The sequence below is a fragment of the Rana temporaria genome, chromosome 9 (genome assembly GCF_905171775.1).
Source record: "Rana temporaria chromosome 9, aRanTem1.1, whole genome shotgun sequence".
Lineage (NCBI taxonomy): Eukaryota > Metazoa > Chordata > Amphibia > Anura > Ranidae > Rana > Rana temporaria.
The window spans coordinates 40,994,715-41,017,381 of NC_053497.1; the positions used below are offsets into that span (position 1 = coordinate 40,994,715).

A 22,667-nucleotide genomic window follows, 5' to 3' on the forward strand; every position below is an offset into this window, starting at 1 on the left:
TGTACTGTATGGGGTTGCTAGTATTGTTGGGGGGGGGGGGGGGGTCTGTGCACTGTAGCAGGGGTCTGTACTGTAGGGTCCAGAGGTGCAGGATGCTGTGTAATGTAAAGTGTTCCAGAGGTGCAGGGTGCTGTGTAATGTAAAGGGTTCCAGTGATGCAGGGTGCTGTGTAATGTAAAGGGGTCCGGAGGTGCAGGGTGCTGTGCAATGTAAAGGGGTCCAGGGGTTTTGGCTTCTGAGCGCAAGCTTGGCGGGACGGGGCACGTTTTCTGGCTCCTAACTTTTTTAGCTGGCTCCTAGACTCCAAGCAAATTTGTCAAACCCTGGTCTATGGGAATGTTTGACCTTTGTTCCAGAAGCGCATTACTGAGGTCAGGCCCTGATGTGGATGAGAAGGCCTGGTTTGTAGGTAGCCTGCCAGTTCTGCACATCTGCCAATTTCCATTATATTTAGTGATGGGAAGGTGGAGAGAAAAAAAACGTAGCTCCAGGTATTTTTAATGGTTTTATTTGTTATAACAATTAACGATTAATTGTGCAGCTCTAGTCCTAACCCTTTCCCTCTATTAAGGTGGCAACTCTGCTCCGTATGGTTGTCACCCTAGGACAGTAAATGTGTTAATGGCAGGATTACCAGGTTAAAACAAAGGGATAAAAAAGTATGAAGAAAGAAAACAAATGCAGCCTTCACATTTAAGGACCGGTAAACTACATTACTCTTAATTTTTGTTCTTGAGTTTGGATACACTTCAAGATTTCTCTGACATTTCCCCCTTTGGTCCCTTTTAACCTTTGCGAACATTACTGATCCCTGATGAAGGGGGAGTGTTTTGCCCCCGAAATGCGTTGTTTTGTAAATCATTGACACTTTATAAGTTTGGTCAGGCGCTCCTTTTGTTGTTTTCAGCTCTCAGTGACATTCCTTTTGGAAGGTAGCCCTGTTGGCATGTGAGTCGCCTAAGCCATCTCTATGGATTCTGTGGATTGCTGTGGTTTAAAGGGATTGTAAACCCTTGTGTGTTTTTTTACCTTAATGCATCCTGTGCATTAAAGCAGGAGTTCACCCCCAAATCAACTTTCTGACATTAGTTCCAGCATACTGCTAACATCTGCAGTATGCTGGGGTTTTTTTTTTTTTTTCGCTGCTTATCGTTTTATGAGCCCTTGTTATCCGGCTCCGAGCGGGGAATCCTGCGGGGAGTAGGCGTTCCTAAGCGAAGAGGAGTTGATTGACGGTCGGCTAAAGCGTGTCACGGCTTCCGAAAATACACTCGGGTGTTTACGGCGCCTGCACAGTCAGCTCTACACGGCAGGCGCAGGCGCCGTAAACACTCTAGTGTCACTTCGGGTATTTCCGGAAGCCGTGCCGCGCTTTAGCAGCCCGTCGATCAACTCCTCTTCGCTTAGGAACGCCTACTCCCCGCAGGATTCCCCGCTCGGAGCCGGATAACAAGGGCTCATAAAACGATAAGTAGCAGAAAAAAAAAAAAAAAAACAGCATACTGCAGATGTTGGCAGTATGCTGGAACTAATGTCAGAAAGTTGATTTGCGGGTGAACTCCCGCTTTAAGGTGAAAAAACACCTTGCAGTGTCCACCCCTCTCAGTCCCCGTTTTACTTACCTGCGATTCGAATTTCCATGGGCGCGATCCCACATCGCTCTCCTAGGCTTCTCGGCTCTTCATTGGATAGATTGATAGCAGCGCAGCCATTTGCTCTCACTGCTGTCAATCAAATCCAAGGAAGTGGCAGACAGGGGGCGGGGCTGAGTCATACACTTGGCAGCTATGGACGCCAAGTGAATGACTCAGTAGCGCGCTCCCGCAAGGTAACCCCCTCAGGAGAGAGCTTCCCAGAGGGGTTATCTATTGCGAGAAGGAGCCGCTAGCGCTGCCGAGGGACCCCAGAAGACGAGGATCGGGGCCACTCTATGCAAAACGAACTGCACAGCGGAGGTAAGTATGACATGTTTGTTTAAAAAAAAAAACCTGAACCTTTTAGTATCACTTTAAGGTAAAGCAAGTGGACTTTCTGAGGTTCGCACAAGCAGTTCTCTAATTTGCTTCACTTGCTGCCTGGAATTCCTTTTTTGAAACCGTTTCTCTGCTGCTGACTATATTTTTTACTTGTGATCCAGTTTCATTAATTGGCCCCGGTCTTCTGTTCTTCTCCAGCTTGGAACCAGAGACAGCTTCGGAAGAGAATCCACCAGCTACGTGAGGTCCAGTATTTCAAATCTTTCTACAGTCGACTAGGTGTGCCCAAAGGAACGCCTTATGTGCCTGCAGTTGAAGGCTACATCACACAACCTTTGGACCACTTCAACCGAAGAAACAATGCCACCTACAAGCAGGTCAGTAAATACGACTATTGATTATATGATGAGTATTTTGAGTTGAGGACCTGAAGTGGCACATGCATTGGTTTGATTCTTTAGTTCGTGCTGCACCCAGGTTTGGACTGTATTTAGAAAAATGATGGCATTTCCACAAGGGATTATAGTAAAACCTTGGTTTGAGAGTAACTTGATTTGAGAGCGTTTTGCAAGACGAGCAACATTTTTTTTTAATAATTTTTGACTTGATATACAAGCGATGTCTTGATATAAGAGTAGCGTCATGTCACAACTGAGTATAAAAGAGAAGAAAGGCACCTCTAAGTGTAGCAATATGGTTACATTTAATGAAGGTACAACATATTGCTACACTAAAGGCCCATACACACGATATGACTTTTTGATAACAAACTTCAAAATGAACAGGTTTTTCAGAAAATCCAACCGTGTGTACGCATTTTCGGTTTTCATCAGACAAATGTTCGCTCTGCAAACAGACAAACTTTCCGGCAACAAAAGTCCGATGGAGCAAAGTCCTATCGTGTGTACAGTAGTCCATCCAACTTAAAGCGGAGGTTCACCCTAAAAACAATTTTCTAACATTACATTGTGCTCACTCTTGACATTGACATTACGCTGATGTTTTGTTTTTTTTGCCGTACATAGCGTTGTATCGCTATTTTCACCGCCGACTTCCGGGTAGTGGCTCCCTCGGGAGTGAGCGTTCCTATGCACAGGCTAAGTTCTATGCACAAGCTAAGTGATTGACGTGATGACAAAAGCTTTCCCACAGCGCATAATGCGCGTCACGAGTTGCCGAAAGAAGCCGAACTGCGAGTCGGCTCTATACGGCGCCTGCGCACCGACGTTCTGCTTCTTTTGGCAACTTGTGACGCGCCCTATGCGTCGTTGGGAAGCTTTTGTCATCACCTCAATCACTTAGCCTGTGCATAGGAATGCCCACCGCGGGGGCCACTACCCGGAAGCCGGCGGGGAAAATAGCGATACAGCGGTATGTACGGCAATAAAAAAAAAAAAAAAAACATCAGTGTAATGTCAATGTCGAAAGTGAGCACAATATAATGTTAGAAAATTGTTTTTAGGGTGAACCTCCACTTTAAGTCCAAAGTACAAACACGCATTTGTTCAGAACCACTGCAAAAGATCAACCAGCAATAGCAGAAGTTGGCCAAATATATTTTTTTACACCTAAAAGGCACCGCATACTAGCTCATTATGAAATACTTACCTGGTCCACGCCGAGCCTGATATCATCTTGCCTCGGCTTGTCTTCCGGCTATCGCCGCCCAAGCGCTGTGATTGGCTGGAGCGGCGATGTCGTCACTTGCGCACGGGAGACTTCATTCCGGCAAGGTTCTGCGGCTGCGGGCCTTTAGCCAAGGATCCCCGCTGCGCATGCGCCACTGCAATCAGCGGCGCATTGTGAGGGGAATATCTCCTAAACCGTACAAGTTTAGGAGATATTCTTTATACCTACAGGTAAGCCTTATTATAGGCTTACCTGTAGGTAAAAGTGGTAGTAAAGAGTTTACTACCACTTTAAGGGATTAGTTAATTAGCTCATGTTAATTTTATGTTTCTGTGTATTGTTAGAGTAATATGAGCAGGAGGTAGGAACCTCCTCCTCTTCTTTAACTGTGTATATAAGACTTGTATTCTGGTTCTAATAAACTGTGATGTTTTACCGTACACTGAGCTACGACTAGTGAATGGGAAGGCTAAGGGGTCTTGGATTGTGTGGTACCGGACAGAGGAGCGATACGGTGGACAGACTCATCTTGAGTATGGGGGTCCATCACAAGCATCACAGCCATATTTTTTTACTGCCAGGAGAAAAGTGCCCTTTTTTTTTCTTTTCTTTTTTTTTTCTCTGGCTGCCATTTAAAATACTGACTGTTGGCAATGCTGGGTGTGTCACTTCCCTCCATTCAGCTCTCCTTACTAATGTAACTTCATATCCTACCCCCTGCTTTTCAGAGCTGAGAGATTCTGTGTAAATTCTGCACTTTGAATAGATGTAGGGGAAAGACAGCTGTAGATAAACAGATACAACTTATGAGGTGATATAATCTCTGGAATATGTAAGGGTTTACAAACTCTTTTAAGGACAGATTCACTTTGACGATGTTGGGCCCTGTGAGCACTGTGGATGTGGATGTGGATGTCTCTGTTCACCAGTAAACAGTGCTTACGGAGGTTTGTGGTGAATCTATAATGTGTAGGTATATTGCATCACTTGGCCCAATACAATTTAATTGCAGTGGGCACGGCTGCCACGTTCCTTCTTTAGATGCCAGTCTGTGTATATGAGTCCTTTTTGGAGCCAGTTGCTGATTGTTCTGACATGTTTCTTCATCTTGCTTTTCCTTCATCTCTCCCTATATAGCGGTACTGGATCAATGAAGAGTTCTGGCAGCGTCCAGGTGGACCCGTGTTCCTGTTCATAGGAGGAGAAGCTGCCGAATCAGAATTTTCTGTCTTGTCAGGTTGGTAAAACGGAACACGACATTCCTCTTATTCCTCTGATACACCTACTTTATAAGTACATAGCTCAGAAGAATGTGCAAGTCTATCCAGCTAGTAATTCTGCCAATGTAGTAAGGGTGATAATCGTTTATGGTGTATGACATGAGGAAAGTTTTCCATTAAAGGGGTTGTAAAGGCGGAAGGTTTTTGATCTGTGCAGCAGCCCCTCTAACGCTTACCTGAGGGCCCTCTCTGTCCAGCAATGACTCTTCCCCCCCCCCCCCCCCAGCCTACACCCTCTAAAAAACAACAGCATCCACCCCACACGACTTCAGTAGCCTGAGTGGGGATCCGAATTAAAACCCAGGGTCAACAGTGCATAATATGCATATTATTATTGCATAATATGGTACGGAGCATGCTGTAGCATAGGCATGTTAACCACTTAAGCCCCGGACCAATATGCTGCTAAATGCCCAAAGGCGTTTTTACAATTCGGCACTGCGTCGCTTTAACAGACAATTGCGCGCTCGTGCGACATGGCTCCCAAACAAAATTGGCGTCCTTTTTCCCCACAAATAGAGCTTTCTTTTGGTGGTATTTGATCACCTCTGCGGTTTTTATTTTTTGCGCTATAAACAAAAATAGAGCGACAATTTTGAAAAAAATGCAATATTTTTTACTTTTTGCTGTAATAAATATCCCCCAAAAACATATATAATTTTTTTTTTTTTCCTCAGTTTAGGCCGATACATATTCTTCTACCTATTTTTGGTAAAAAAAATCGCAATAATCGTTTATCGATTGGTTTGCGCAAAATTTATAGCGTTTACAAAATAGGGGATAGTTTTATTTTTTTTTTTTTTTTTTTTTTTACTACTAATGGCGGCGATCAGCGGTTTTTTTCGTGACTGCGACATTATGGCGGACACTTCGGACAATTTTGACACATTTTTGGGACCATTGTCATTTTCACAGCAAAAAATGCATTTAAATTGCATTGTTTATTGTGAAAATGACAGTTGCAGTTTGGGAGTTAACCACAGGGGGCGCTGTAGGAGTTAGGGTTCACCTAGTGTGTGTTTACAACTGTAGGGGGGTGTGGCTGTAGGACTGACGTCATCGATCGAGTCTCCCTATAAAAGGGATCACTCGATCGATGCAGCCGCCACAGTGAAGCACGGGGAAGCCATATTTACATACGGCTCTCCCCGTTCTTCAGCTCCGGGGAGCGATCGCGACGGAGCGGCTATAAACGAATAGCCGCGCCGTCGTCCCGGATCGCTCCCCGCGAGAATCCGACCGACCTGCGGAAAGGCAAGGACGTACATGTACGCCCATTTGCCTGTACGTGCCATTCTGTGGACTTACATATACATGCGGCGGTCGGGAAGTGGTTAATGGAAAAAGTAATTAAAGGTGAACTAACCCTTTTTATTTGTTACATTTGATGTGAAATGAATAGCGTTGATCGCATTAATGTAATTCTATAACGTTTACATGCATGCTGTTCCATATTTTTGTTGTTACAATTAATGTAGAGACTTTGTAGATTACCCATTAGAGGCAAAGCTGATTAGCCACGACCAGAACTCTACTTCCTATTATAGCTGCTATGGTCATTCCCTTATCAAACAAAGCAGTTCTGCTCCTCCTCCTGGGTTGAATGACATCCAGCGCCTTTTATTGCGCTCACTGTGAGCCCTGGGTGTCAAGGCTCCGCCCTTCACCCCGGACTCACAGGAGAATGCTGCAGAGCGTGACACATCATCATTTCGGTGTGCTTCCCTCTGCAGCATTTGGGACCTGCCTACTTCAGAGAAGGGGGGTAAAGAGGACCTGTGATAACGGACTAAAGACAACTTGATTTATTTATTTTGTTAGTGTTGGGGTGCTCCAGGGTCAGTTTTGGGCTAGAACAGGGCAGACCTGAGCTTGGAATTGGGCTTGGATCCTGTCCACTTTGAGGTCTAGACTATGCTGACAAGGACTTTGTGTTTCATCTAGGAGAGCATGTTGAGCTGGCACAGAAGCATCGTGCACTCCTGGTGTCCCTTGAACATCGGTATTATGGAGCCAGTATTAACCAAGATGGCCTCACCCTGGAAGGGATCCGATTTCTGTCTAGTCAGCAAGCGTGAGTATTGCACTGACACACCACACACTGATAGGAGGAGAATCTTTCCTCATTATAGCTCTAATGGAGATTTGTAATGGCAAGCCAATATCTGCAGAGCTACTGTTAAAGTCAGAATCTGTTGCCTACTATACCATAAAAAAAATATTTATATGGCCAAAAAGCTGTGTACACGGGAAAAGAAAACACGGACACAGGATGGCTGCGAAAAAGTACTTTTGTCTATTGAATAACTTACAATAGCCTTAGAGAGAAAGATAGATCATGTGTCAGCTAGTTAAGACAATGCATCTCTGTGCCTAGCATCAAGGTCATAGTTGACCTGGGCTCTCCTTTCACTTTTTTATTTTTTATTTAAACCACTTCCAGTCTATATGACGTAATTTGACATCCTCGGGTTGAATTGGTAATACTGGGGTGATGCCCTTCTTCCCTCCCCCCACTGCATTCGCTTGGCTCTGCCGTCCGTTTACGGGGCTCAGGAGTGATGCGACAGCGTCACAGAACGGAGAGAGGAACTGAAGTTGTTCCTCCCTCTCTGTGACCCCGGAAACCAGAAGGATTTAGTCACTTCTGGGTTTGATCGGCTGCACTAGAGGACAGATTTGGGGTCTAATAGACCTCAAATCTCTCTATAAAGAGGACCTGTCATGGCCCTTGCTTTCACAAGGGATGTTGTTCATCCCTCATGAAAGCAATAATGTTTAATTTTTTTTAATTTTTTTTAAACGAAAGAGACCAAAAATAAAAGAAAAAAAGTTTCAAAAAATTAAAAGTTTTAAAAAATTTGGTGTGCTTGTGTGCAATAAAATTCATTAAAAGTTTATTTTTTCCAAACAATTGCGTTTGAAAAACTGCTGCACAAATACCATGTGACATAAAAAATTGCAACATCCATCATTTTATTCTCTAGGTCTGCTAAAAAAAAAAATATATGTGTGTGTGTGTGTGTGTGTGTGTGTGTGTGTGTGTGTGTGTGTGAGTTCTAAGTAATTTTGTAGGAAAAAAAAAATACAGATATTTTTTTTTTAATGTTTCCCAATCGGGGGCTCCAACCACTGATCAGCAGAGAGTTCCGTTGTCCGAATACAATGTTTCAGCAAGGAGGATTCCTCCATCCACCTCAATTGTGTGGATGGAAGAGTAGATTATTATTATTATTATTATTATTATTATTATTATTATTATTATTAATAATAATATAAAAAAATATATATAATATTTTTTTTTTTTCCTTCTGGCTGATTTGAAAATAAGAGTAATTTTTGGGCAGCTTAACTTTTTTTTTTTTTTTTCTCAGACTTGCAGACTTGGCCTCCTTTCACATGTTCATCTCCCAGAAGTACAATCTGACTCGGAACAACACCTGGATCTGTTTTGGAGGCTCCTATCCCGGATCTCTGTCTGCTTGGTTTAGACTGAAGGTGAGCCTCTGGTTCTGCATATAATGGCAGTGTGGGCAGTACAGTGACTTGATGGCTGGCAATGGGGTCACCAACACTTGTTTTTAAAACTGACCCTTACCAGAAATGCATAGGGTATCAGCATTGAGTAAACCAAGGCAATATCCACGGCTCCTCCTATCCAACGACCAACCGATACAGCGATGAGGAAACTTGTTTGTAATAGCACACCAGATATGCTTGGCTATGATCCCAGCAAACTTGGCTACACAAACTCCAGAGATGAAGCTCAGTAGTCTCATATATAGAGGATGGAAAGAAAAACGCTCATTGCGCAGACATCCAAAAACTAGAACATTTATTAAGTGTATGCTAGACATAAAAACTCACATTATGCAAAATGGTTAATGAGCAAAAAGGAAAGCGTCCAGCCGCGCTTCCTTCCATCTGCTCCAATACTTCACATAACCCTCAATCCACCCATTGGATTGAGGGTCATGTGAAGTTTTGGAGCAGACCGTGTTTACAGCCACCATCTTGTTGGTAGGAAGCGCTGGACGCTTTCCTTTTTGCTTATTACAATTTCACATAATGTGATTTTTCTTTTTTTATGTCTAGCATACATTTAATAAACGTTCTAGTTTTTGGATGTCTGCGCAATGAGCGTTTTTCTTTCCATCCTCCTATATATGAGACTACTGAGCTTCATCTCTGGAGTTTGTGTAGCCAAGTTTGCTGGGATCATAGCCAAGCATTATCTGGTGTGCCATTGCAAACCAATTTCCTTATCGCTGTATCAGTTGGTCGTTGGATAGGAGGAGCCGTGGATATTGCCTTGGTTTACTCAATGCTGATACCCTAGGCATTTCTGGTAAGGGTCCGTTTAATGGGTGTTGGTGACGGCTTCATACCTTCTTCATCTCACTGATTTCACAATGTGGAGTTTGTTATGAACTTTTTGGCATCTTCATACCATTGAATTTAATTTATGAACTTTTTTTCACTACCATTTGTCATTTGTTTTAGCGCTTCACCTTTTAATTAAAATGATATATATATATATATTAGTGTGTGTGTGTGTGTGTGTGTGTGTGTGTGTGTGTATGTATATGTATGTATGTATATATATAATATATATATATATATATATATATATATATATATATATATATATATATATATATATATATATATATATATATATATATATAATTATAAAATATTTTGCGTGTTACGGTTTGAATAAAGACACATTTCCAGTAGTTATGTGATCATCATTTAAAACAACTCTTTTAATAAATTATATGTACAGCTCAAACTAGTCTTTTATATATTTTGTGTTTTTGTTTTGTTGCAGTTCCCACACTTGGTTTATGCAGCTGTGGCCTCTTCTGCCCCCGTCAGAGCGGAGCTCAACTTCATAGATTATAACAAGGTACCTACTGAAACATCTTGGCAATGCTTTGGTACAGGCTAATTCCACCCAAAACTATGCATAAGTAGATTCAAGAATTGCCTCTGCTTGTAATTGGCACGTCAACGTCATCTCTGTTAACCAATGTTAGCAAGATTATATGTTGTGTTTATATGCTGCCTCTTTGCCTTCAAACGTTCCCTAAGGCCATCTACAAATGGCTGTCATGTGCAGGAGCAAAACTTTTACAATGCATTTGCAAAGCTTTCACCCAGCGCTGAGCAACTTTCTTGCACCCTTTTTAAAGAGGAACTAAAGTCGAATACACGCGATCGGAAATTCCGACAAGAAAACAGTGGATTTTTTTTCCGACAGTATGCTGGCTCAAACTTATGTTGCATACACACGGTCACACAAAATTCCGACCGTCAAGAACGCGGTGACGTACAACACTTCAACGAGCCGAGAAAAATTAAGTTCAATGATTCTGAGCATGCGTGTTTTTTTGCGTGTCGGAAATTGCATACAAACGATCGGAATTTCAGACAAGAACTTTTCATGTTGGAAAAATTGAGAACCAGCTCTTAAATTTTTGCTGTCGGAAATTCCAACAGAAAAAGTCCGATGGAGCCTACACACAGGTTAGAATTTCTAACCAAAAGCTCACATCGAAATTTTCTTGTCGGAAATTTCGATCGTGTGTACGTGGCATAATGCCGCGTACAGACGGTCGTTTTTTGTGATAGAAAAAAACAATGTTTTATGTGATGGGGGAAAAAAACTACGTTTTTGAAACTTCATTTTAAAAAACGACGGAGCATACACACCATCGCTTTTTCAAAATGCTCTAGCAAAGCGCGGTTACGTTCAGCACGTACGACGGCACTTGTTCCATTCAAGCTCGCTTCATAACTTGCTTCTGAGCATGCGCAGGTTTAAAAACATTGTTTTGCCCACACACTATCATTTAAATGACACAAAAAACGGCGTTTTGAAAAACGACACAAAAAATTGAAGCATGTTCTATTATTTTTTTTTTTTTTACGTTTTTCAGAAGACATTAACGACGTTTTTCCCACACGCGGTCATTTTTAATGACATTTTTAAAAATGTCGTTTTTTTTTTCATCACAAAAACTGATGGTGTGTACGCGGCATAAGACCTCTTGCACACTGGAGGTTTTTACAGATGCTCATAGATGCTGGTGGTTTTCTTTTTCTGCCTCTCGACTCCCCTGCATGTTATCCTATGTGTCCATCCATGCGCACACACAGGTTTTTAGCAGAGTTTAGTGGCAGGAAAAAAAACACTTCCAGTGCAAAGCTTTCACCCAGCGCTGAGCAACACAAGGCGCGTTTAGCACTTGAGCATTTATTTATTTCTATAACCTGAATAAATAAAAATTCTGGGCAATGAAACAAACGTCCAAACGCCAAAGCTGCTAAACTCAAACTGGTTTGAAAAAACACAGTTTAGGTGAATTTTTATTGCTGATTTTCCAATAAACAAGTGTGCATGAGGTCTAGATATTAAAAAATACGGACATTTAAGACATGCAGTGTCTCTCCTGCGAAAGATATAAACCTACCTGCATACAGTAAAACCTTGGTTTGAGAGCAACTTGGTTTGAGACATATTGCAAAACAAGCAAACATTTTTTCAGAAATTTTTGACTTGATATACAAGCGATGTCATGATATAAGAGTAGCGTCATGACACAACAGGGTATAAAAGAGGAGAGGCGCCTCCAAGTGTAGCAATATGGTTATATTTAATAAAGTACAACATTTAGAAACTCGCATGGTTGATGATTAAAAGGGGCACATCTAAGTATGCAGGCATCGGGAGTAAAGTTGTCCACATAGACCGTCCTCCATACCACTATTGATGTCGTCCCTTCCACAAGCGTTTCAAGCCTTGTTTTCAAATCGCTCTACTGCAGGGTAGTCTTCCCAGTCACAATTGTAGACTGACAGCGGTGAGAGGCGGCGGTAAAGAGGATTGTCTATGTGGATCGCTTTACCCCGGATGCCTGCATACTTAGATGTGCCTCTTTTAATCATCAACCATGTGCTAAATGTTGTACCTTCATTAAATGTAACCATATTGCCACACTTGGAGGCGTCTCTCTTCTCTTTTATACTTTATAGCTCCTGCTGGATTTTTCTTCTTATCCCCTTGTGGAGGCTTCCATTTGTGGATGGACATTTTATGGTTACACAACCTATCGCATTGCTATAATCTTTTTATATGGACTATAAACTGAAGGACTTATGAATAAATGGTTGTGGAACGAATCATTTGAGTTTACATTATTTCTTATGGGAAAATTTGCTTTGATATACAAGTGCTTTGGATTACAAGCATGCTTCTGAAACGAATTATGCTCACAATCCAAGGTTTTACTGTACTTGGTCTTCTGTGGAATGCACACTGAGCGGTGCGGTGCATGCACAGCTAAGTTTACACTGTGGCACAGTGCCCATGTTCCGGGATAACTGCACTCTTGCTCATGCATGGCAGTGACATTATCCCGCACTGGCCCATCAAGATGGCTGAAGACCGGCACCCAGAAGAAGCCAGAGAGAAGATGCTGGTGCCAAGGAGGGACCTCATGGTGTCAAAAAGTTAAAGCAAAGGTGAGTATCGCTAAGTTGACTTCCACTTTTTAAGATAATTTAAATTGTAAAACCTTGAGTAAACCCTAAATGTTAAGGCTTCACCATGATAACAGTTTAAGACTGAAGATCCAGATGATCGCAGCTGCCCATTGTTTTTTTAAAGGAAATGGGTTTCATAAAATCTTGTCTATTCACAGGTGGTGGCATACAGCTTGTCAGACCCAGTCATTGGAGGATCTGAAAAGGTACAGTGAATGTATAATCCTTTTTATATTGTAACTCTGTGCAGGGCCAGTGATAAGGGGGTAGCATATACCCTCCTGTACAGGGCCCAAGCCCCCTTAGCAGCAGGGGTGGGCACAGTTGCTGTAATCAATTCCCCTTTGGCCCTTCCTATTCATTCACTCTGCAGCTGAGACTGCAGAGAAAGGATGGAGGAATCGGGGTCCTCCATCTTTCACTGTTCCAAAAGTGAGATGTTGGGTGTCTGTTTAGATGCCTGATATTTCTCCAACCCCCACAGGGCTTGTAAAAAAAACAACATTTTAAAAAATAAAATAAAAACATACTTGAATGATAAGTCCTCCCTAACACTAAAATTGCTACATCTACAGACATACACGATATAAGACGAACCTATCTAACCCTCTAGAGAAGCAATCCGTAGACGCACCTTCTTTTTAAGCCGATCCAGTCCGGTCTCCAGTGGCGGAAGCTCTTCAGAGGAGACAGCCGACGACGCCTGTGAAATGAATGGGGAGTGACGTCACCCATAGACTTACTATGGGGCTTCCGTTGTTGGCTGTGTCCTCTGCACCCGCTTCCACAGTAAAGCTGCGGCTACAGTTCAGTGTGAGATCAGGTCGGATCGGCTTTAAGAAAGGTATGTATACCAATTTCTTCTTTGCAGGGTTAGTGTTTGTGGATGTCTGTAGATGTAGCAATTTTAGTGTTAAGGTGCACTTCTCCTTTAAAATGCTGTAAATACCTAATTTCACAAACGGCGATCACATGACCAGCCGGCTCTCTCCTCCTTCCCTCTTGACTGACGTCAGCAGAGGAATCTCGGCCCCTCCCACTGCATCTGTCAGAGGAGGAAAGAGCCGGTCATGCGATCGCGGATCGCCGATGTACTATAAAAGGCTAATTTCAGTTTTTGTAACCCCATTATGTTACTGGCCAATTTTTTTTTTTTTTTTTTAATGATGTTGGGTTAAGGTTTAGGAATCAATTGGCATCATTCCTGATCATGGAATCCCAATAACAGCTGTCTAAAAGCTTTTTTTTCTGTGTGCACCCGATGTGCACACAAACGGTACAATGTTTAAAAAAAAAAAAAGATCATATTTTTGTCTATTTTATAGCCTAAAAAAACCCCAAGCAGTTTATTTATTAAAACACTGTACTACGTTTTAAGCTGTATATGTTCTTACAGAAGGAAAAAAAATGTGATTAGCTGGGTATATGAGCCTAGCACTCTTGTCAATTTAACTTGCGCACATTGACATTGCTATATTGGGTCTGGGCTTCCAGCCATCGATGACTTAATACAAAAGCAGTCATTATGGAAGGGAATGCTTTTAAAAATGTAAATGTAACATCAAAAAATTATTTTAAACCATGCTATAGTAAATCGATGTACTCCCTGAAAAGACACTATACTGTTGCTTTAAATGGTTTTACAGGAAGGGGGCGCCACCCGGGGGACCAGTGGAACTGATCAAGGGCCGCAGTGCAGTGTTGGCACAGACTGACATAATTATTGGCATTCGTTTTAGCAGTATGCAGCAGAAAGTAAATTATCTGCTGAACTGTATATGTTGCACCAAACGCTTGCCAGGGAGCACTTGGCAGCAACCTGCGCCCAGCACTTCCTTTGGACAGTCATATGCAATGATGGTAAAGGAAAGATTACTGTAAAGTTTACTCATTGATTAATCTTGATGCAAATTGTACATTCTTTAACTTTTATTTGCCTAACTAACCCGTTGGATCGGGGTTTCTCAACCAGGGTTCCTCCAGAGGTTCCTTGAGCAATTTCTGCCTCTCAGATAAGTTCCCACTGACACCTTTTGATCTTGTTTGCTATCTGTAAGGCAGGCAGGCCAATTGCGACCTGCGTTCCGGTTTTGAACGACCCGCCTGGTTATCTGGACATGTATATCTTTTGTGGCTCCCAACGATCTCCCAGCATGGGGGCCACAAAATATATATATCAGGCATCACTTAATGGTGGATCGCGGGCCAAATCCAGCCTGACGCTAACATCATTTATTACATGGGAAGTGCGGCAGCCAGGTCTCTCCTTACATCGCATCACTCCCCCTTCCTCCCCCTCCCCACACCTTATTCGCACAAGCCTGGAAGCGCTACAGGTCTGGACAAAGGGTGGGACCTTTCAAGTTACAAAGCAGGTTATTGGTTGCTAGACAGTGGGGTGGTCCCAGCAACCAATCACCCGCCTTTAACTTAAAGTCCCGCCCTTTGTCTGGACCCGCCAGGCCATTCCATGCCATGCGTGCTTCCTCAGCAGCTACAGTATTTTGTTTTTCTTTTTTTGGGGGACTTGTCTGAAGAGGATACGTGCACTTTCAACCCCCCCCCCCCCCATCCTCATCCTTGCACCAATGGTCTTCCATGGGGTTGTCTCCCAAACATGTGCAGGGTGGCAGCATTACTGTAGTCTACAGGGAGCAATTGTGCCCAAACACTTGCATAATGACTATCTATTTTGTCCAAACTATTGACCAATGGCGGCACATTAATCCATGCGCCCAGCCCCTTATCTACATGCAGGGCGCCGGACACCTTGATTTCAATGTTCGTTTTTAAAAAAACGCTCTAATTGGCTTTTAAAAAGGGTGGGCTCGGGTAACAGAGCACTGCACCCTTAACCCACCCAGTTGTGTGACAATAGGGAATTTAATATTCGTTATTGTCTTCCTGATTCTCCTTCTGGCTCAATCGGACTCGATTGGCCAAGAGAAGGAAGCCACAGAAGAGGAGGAGACGCAGACTAAAGCCACCGAGGAGGAGACAGAGGAGGAACCGAAGCTGTCCGCGACCTAGATGGGGTAAGTGTGGAGCTGGTGGGCGGACAAGCGAGTGACTGGGGGAGGGGGGGGGCGGTCAGGCTTGTGGCTTGGCACACCAGCCGCCACGGATTGGGACGCCTGCCTTTACACGCACATGAACTTTAATGGCATCCTAGTCTTAGTCCGTAGGGTTAAATATTGGGTTGGCCCACCCTTTGCAGCTATAACTGTTTCAACTCTTCTGGGAAGGCTGTCCACAAGGCCATACACATTATAATCTGATTAAAACATAATCGATATAAGGCTATGATTGTAGAATTTGATTGCATCATGTGTGGCCATCCTGAAAGCCCTGCCTTGCTCTCTTTGCAGTGTCTGGACAAAGTGAAGGACAGTTTCCGAGTAGTGGAGTCTCTTCTCAAAGCGGGAAATATTACTCAGCTAGAGAAAGATTTCTTCTCCTGTGCTTCCCTCCACCCACCTGATGACTACACCGAGTTTGTCAGCAATCTGGCCGACATATTCATGGGCGCTGTGCAGTACAATGATGAAATGCCAAGTAGTGATGTCAGGAAAATCTGCGAGCGGATGATCTCAGCAGGCTCTGCCTATGAAGGACTGAAATCTGTAAACGCGGTGAGTACTGCTACAATTGCAGGCAATGCACATTATAGAGGAGTGACCACCAGACACACGAATTCCATATATCTGTACAGACCCAACGCCATTTTGGTAGGATTTACTGAGCTTTTGTATGGTTCTAAATGACCTAAAATATTCACTGATGATGAAACTGCAGAGACCTCTTTGTCCCACCTTCCCCCATCTTTTTCAGTCCCGGACAGTTTTGACATTCCTCTCCTACATGTAAAAGTAAATTTTTTTTTATTTTTTTTTGCTAGAAAACTTAAAGGGGTTGTAAAGGTAAAAGTTTTTTTACCTTAATGCATCTGACAGCCCGCCCCCCCCCCCCCCCCCCAGCCCCCGTTTTACTTGCCTCACCCCTCGAAAGTCCCGGGTGCGTCCTCGTCATCCTGTTCGGTTCCCAGCCTGGCTGTTGATTGGCTAGGTTGGACGGATTGATAGCAGCGCAGCCATTGGCTGGCGCTGCTGTCAATCACAGCGGATGCCGCGGCGCGCCCGGGGGCGGGGCCGAGTGATAGTCGGCGGCTATGGCCGCCGCTGTATCACGTGAGCACGCTCGCAAAAGCTTTCCACCATGAGAGGGAGCTCGCATGAAGGTGGAAAGCTTTTGCGAGGAGGAGCAGAGACAGCCGCCGAGGGACCCCAGAAGACAGGGTTAGGGGACACTCTGTGCAAAACGAGGTGCACAGTGGAGGTAAGTATAACATGTTTGTTATTTTACAAAAAATAAAAAATCTTGCCTTTAGTGTTCCTTTAAGCCTCGTATACATGATCGGATTTTCCGATGGGAATTGTGTGATTACAGCCTGTTGGCGGAAAATCCGACCGTTCGCTCATCGGACAATTGTTTTCACTTTTTCGGCGAACAAATTTTGGATGGTAGGCTTTAAAATTGTCCGCGGACAACGGTTGCGTGTACACAACATTAGCAAAAGGTGCCCAAAGGGTGGAGCTAAAGAGCTTAAACACGTAACTAAGTTCGTGTTTGTTGGCCGACAATTGTGTGCCATTTGTATACAAGACAAGTTCCTGGCTAACGCCCTTCGGACAAAAGTCTGAGGGTGAAAAATCAGATCGTGTGTACGAGGCTTAAGACCCCTTTCACACTGGGGCCACCCGCACCTTAGCGCTAAAGCACCGCTCAATTTGGGCACTTTTAACCCCCTGCTAGCAACCGAAGGCGGGGTTAAAAACCTGTGTTGCGGCACTTCCGAATTGCTTTTCAGGCGCTTTGGAAGAGCTGCCTATTCATTTCAATGGGCAGGGTATTTTGGGAGCGCTGTGTACAGCGCTCCCAAACCGCCCCAAAGATGCTGCTTGCAGGACTTTTTCTAAAGCCTCGTACATACGATCTGGTTGTTGGCAGGGGATTGTCTGTTGACAGACTGTTGTCCTAAAATCTTACCGTTGGTATGCTCAAACAAATGTGTAACTTTCTGCCAACAAATGTTGGATGACAGGCTAGTACATTTTCGTCGGACAACGGTTTGACGTCTGATTTTTGTATGGTCAGTACACAAATCCGTCGCACAACAGTCAAAAGTACAAACACGCATGCTTGGAATCAATGCTCACCAAACACGAAATTGGCAGAAGGGGCCCAAAGGGTGGCGCTTAAGTGCTGAAATTCCTTATAATACATCACTACGTTCGTGTTTGTAGGAAACGACAATTGTACACCGTTGGTATGCAAGACAAGATCCTGGCACACGCCCTTTTGGCAAAAATCAGACGCTCAGGGATGCATCAAGGTGAAAATACACAAACCCCTTTAAGTACGAGAGATGGGTAAACTCCTATCCAATGCTACCCCATTTAAGGGAATGGAAGAAATTGCCCTGCAAGCATTGGTTACTGGGCTATTTTATAAAAAACTGGCGCCAAACCGTTCAGGTGGTCTATTTGATACTTGAAGGATAACTGTAGGGGTCTTAACTTTTCCAGATCTACATGGAATCCATGGGGCTGAAGTGTGTGGAAAACTCCCATGAGAAAACGTTATCAGACTTGAGAAAGACGGAGCTGGATCCAGTGGGAGTTGGGGGGCGCCAATGGTATTACCAAACATGCACAGAATTTGGATACTGTAAGTGCTGAGCTCTAATGTACACAAAACTTCGGAATTATTGTAACTTTCTGTAGCAAATGTATGTTTCATTGTACCCCTCCTTTCCTCACACAGATCAGACCTGTGAACATGCTTCTTGTCCTTTCTCTCCTCGAATAACTCTTCAGTCCCAGCTGGACCTCTGCAAAGAAGTGTTCCAGATACCGACAGAGTCCGTCTTCCAAGCTGTCCAGTTCACCAATGAATTTTATGGGGCCGATCACCCAAAATCCAGCCGGATAATCTTTGTTAATGGTATTTAAATTTTAAGATTTAATTAAGCATGATCTAATTTAAATCAAAATTCCACCCTTTTTGATGGGAAGAAAAGCAATCCTCTCTCGGTTAAAGGATAAGTTTACCTTTTGTAACATATTCAGGGTGTAACATGTTACAAATGCACCGGCCTCCCCTCTCCTTTGATCCCCCAATTTTGATGGCTAGCAGATCTGCCCACCCGGCCATGTCAATTATTTACAGTGTGAATGGGAAAACGACAAGTACCAACAGTCTTTGCAGCTGTCGGCTTGTAGTTCTCAAAGAACTACCAGGGCACTGTTTAGCGTTTTTGGTAGTTCATGGATTGTTCCTGTCAGTGTGAAACTGCCTGCCTATAAAATGTACGGGCAGACGGCTCACACTGACAGTCTACAGGAGACCTGCATGGCACCAGCGATATGCTGATTGCTTGTGCAATGCTTTCCAGGCTCCTAAAACAAACATAATAAATGCTAATTTTTTTTTACCTGCAAAAAATGGTGCATTTATTATTTTTTGATAAAAGGTGAAGTTCTCTTTTAACTGTATACTGCAATGATTTTGCCAGATACTCATCTGATTTTCTTGTGTGGTTATTTAGGCAGGCCATGCCTGAAATGCGTGCTCAGCAGTAGTTTCTGCCTTTTATTATAATCGAATGATCAATCCATGTGATATATTGCATTGCCTACATACATACAGCAGTGTGAACAGTAAACCTAAGGGTATTGCTGGGAATCGCCTTCTCCAAACACAGGCTGCCTGTTATTTGGCATTCAATCTCTGGGAGAGGCAGCAAGCGGGGGCTGAGTATCTTGCCAAATCTTACTGTACTGGTATCATGTTATAGAACATGACTAAGCATATTCAAAGAAGATTTAATTATTGGTAACAGAAATTGGCAAAATGGCTTACTGTATATACTCAAGTATAAGCCGAGTTTTTCAGCACTTTTTTTTTTGCTGAAAATGCCCCCCTCTGCTAATACTCGAGTCACCTTTTTTTGCGCCTGATCTCCTGGACTTTGGGGACCCGGTACCGGCTGGCCGTAGGTCCCCTGGACCCTAAGCTTAGCACACATGTAGCCCCACTCTTCCTCTACAAGTGTGCAAAGTTTGTTGTCCAAGGAACCTACGGCCGGGGAGCACAGATTTTTCAAAGCTGGGCACCCCTTCCATAGACTCCCATGTTAAACCGTAATTTCTACGGTGATTTTGGGGACCCGGAACTTAGCACACATGTAGCCCCATTTCTCCTCTACAAGTGTGCAAAGTTTTTTGTCTGGGGGACCTACGGCTGGGGAGCGCTGATTTATTTATTTTTTTTCAAAGCCGGGCACCCCTTCTATAGACTCCTATGTTAAAGTGGAGGTTCACCCTAAAAACAAGTATATACCATTCAATCCAGCATACTGCAGATATGTACAGTATGCTGTTTTTTTTTTTTCGGTTTACATACCGTAGTATAGATATTTTCCCCCCGACTTCCGGGTAGTGAATCCCGCGGGAGTTCCTATTCAGAGTGCTTGACGTATGACAAAACCTAACCCCCGGCGCATAATGCGCGTCACCAGTTTCCGAAAGAAGCCAAATGTCGAGTCGGCGCTATACGGCACCTGCGCACCGACGTTCGGCTTTTTTCGGAAACTGGTGACACGCCTTTTGCGCCGGGGGTAAAGCTTTTGTCATACGTCCATCACTTAGGCTCTAAATAGGAACGCCCACTCCCGCGGGATTCACTACCCGGAAGCCGGGGGGAAAATACCTATACTACGATATGTAAACCAAAACAAAAAACAGCATACTGTACATGTCGGCAGTATGCTGGATTGAATGGTATATACTTGTATTTAGGGTGAACCTCCACTTTAAACGTCAGTCTAGGCATGTACAGTGAGGCATGCAGATGAATACCCTAGGCTTATACTCAAGTCAATACGTTTTCCCAGTTTTCTTTTGGTAAAAATAGGTGCCTCAGCTTATACTCGAGTATATACGGTATGTAGTCATATGTTGTACACTGCTATCCTAAATTTACACTAACAAACGCCCACTTTTAAGCAGGATCAAGCTTCCTCTGTTTGCTCATTCTTCCCGATCACAGCTGCGGTGTGGCAAGGGACCTGTGTGAGACAAAGGCTCAGGCAGATCCCATCTGGAGATATTCAGAACGCCAACAAGCTGAGCAATGTGTTCACACACAAAAATCAGCAGTATAGTGATATACGCTCACCTTAGCAATTTGTGTTGCCAAGCAATTGAACAGGTGTACCTAATAAAGTGGCTGGTGAGTCTACTACAGAAAGAGCTTGTTGAAATGGCATGAAGGTTCAGCAACGAACTGGTTTGTTTCCAGATACAGGAATCCTCTAGTGGGAGCAGTGGATGCTCAGTAGGATCAATACACCTTGATCTATGCCTTTTTCTTGATTTGCAAAATTGATATGGAGGGCATTCCAGTGTAGCACTGACCCCCGAAGGAGCTGCTGGTTTAATTTGGGCCTGCACTCTACTAATAAACCCCACCAACTTGGCTCAATCCCCTTGGCACAGCTGTGATGCAATGCAATACAATACAATGTAAGACAATACAAAATACCTGTATTATAACCCCAGGATCCACTGACTGCACTTGGAGTGAGAAAAACAGTACGCCACAACAACTGGATACTTAACCAGAGATCTATTTTACTGTGAAATATGCAAATAAGTGATTACAGTAATTGTGCTGTCATCTCAACGTAAGACGACAGCACAATTGATTTAAACATAAGCTATTTGAAAACAGTATACATAAACATTTTATACCTGGGAGCTCCCCCTACTTTATTAGCTATGCGTGAGATCTCGCTTAAAGTACTTGGTCTTGGATCTTCTTTTCTTCGCTAGCTAAAGTGATTTGTAATCCACAGTTTTAATGAGTCAAATTGAAGTGAAAATGCTCCTGGTGTAACTGCAACAACTATTTTAAAATCGCTTGAAATGTCAAATTAGATAGGCCTCAAGCCTTCTCAGTTTCAGTTCCTCTGCTCCTCTGTGGAACTATAAATCCCAGTGAGGCCTGTATATGAGTCTAACTGTGTGTAAACTTAGCAAACTGTGGGTCGTGACCCGCTCACCCACTGGATCGGAGATCCGGGTAGTAACTTTTGTTCAGGGTCCTGTGACTGCAACTTGCTTCTCCGTCAGCTCTGTTCAGCTCCGCTGGATGGATCCGGTTCTCTGATGCTCGGATGAGTGTCTCTCGGTCTCTGCAATCCGGCCACTGTCCTCTAGCTCTCCGAGCTCAGCCTTCGCTCTCCAGCAGCTCGGCATCAGCATCCAGAAGGCTTTTGTTTACACTCCTGTCTCCCCTCGTCTCCAAGGCAACCCAAAATCCTCAACCAAAACATCTCTCTGCATTACCAGTATTTGGGTCTCTCCTCGTCTCCAAGGCAACCAAAATACTAAACAAAACATCTCTCTGCATTACCAGTATTTGGTCACTAGATGGCTCCAAATACTTAAACATAGCAATGTCCATAGACGTTGTATTAAAGTATGCAAACGCACATCAATATACAAGAATGTCAGCGCTACACCAGTGATCCTTATTGATCCAGAATGCCCAGGATCAATGGTAGGCGGACCTGATAAGACTCCTGGTGGACAGTTCATGGGGTTTCACCAGATTGTCGAGATCGTCTATCATAAGGACCAATTTACCATCCTCCTTCAGGATCATTCATGACTGTTAAAGCCCTGGTTCTGAGAAAGGGGTATCGCTGTGTCTGTGATTTCTACCATCAGGGCCGCCATCAGGGGGGTACAGGCAGTACATCTGTATGGGGGCCGGCACCCCCCCCTTTTTAATTATTTATTTTTTAGTCAGCTCCCCAAGCCCCCCCACCTCAATTTGCCGCAGAACCCCCCCCCCGCTTCTCAATTCGCGGGGCACCCCCCCACTTTTCAATTTGTGGCACCCCCCCACTTTTCAATTTGTGCCTCCCTGCTTCTCAATTCACACGCAGCACCCCCACCCGTTCTCTGCTCCAGGGGGGCCATGCCTGAAGCTGTGTAAGGGGGCCCCAAAATTTCTGATGGTCCTGCCTACAATACTAAGATAAGAAGTCTACTACTTGCACTGTCTATCACTGGACATGGAAAGCATACTTCATTTGGTGTAGGCCTCTGGGTATTCACACACAAGAGTTTTTTCTTCCTTCCCCATCCTGATGTATGTGAAC

At 43.8% G+C, this 22,667-nt stretch overlaps 1 protein-coding gene across 1 annotated transcript in view; it reads left to right on the top strand.

Annotated features, from left to right (window-relative positions):
* Window positions 1–22,667, top strand: part of LOC120913383 (thymus-specific serine protease-like) — a 39,169-nt gene that overhangs the window by 11,662 nt on the left and 4,840 nt on the right. The window contains exons 2-10 of the mRNA XM_040323264.1: window positions 2,175–2,353; window positions 4,743–4,842; window positions 6,830–6,959; window positions 8,260–8,383; window positions 9,720–9,797; window positions 12,595–12,642; window positions 15,805–16,068; window positions 18,022–18,163; window positions 18,260–18,439. Coding sequence (XP_040179198.1) covers window positions 2,175–2,353; window positions 4,743–4,842; window positions 6,830–6,959; window positions 8,260–8,383; window positions 9,720–9,797; window positions 12,595–12,642; window positions 15,805–16,068; window positions 18,022–18,163; window positions 18,260–18,439 — 1,245 coding nt within the window. The remainder of the gene's footprint in view (window positions 1–2,174; window positions 2,354–4,742; window positions 4,843–6,829; window positions 6,960–8,259; window positions 8,384–9,719; window positions 9,798–12,594; window positions 12,643–15,804; window positions 16,069–18,021; window positions 18,164–18,259; window positions 18,440–22,667) is intronic.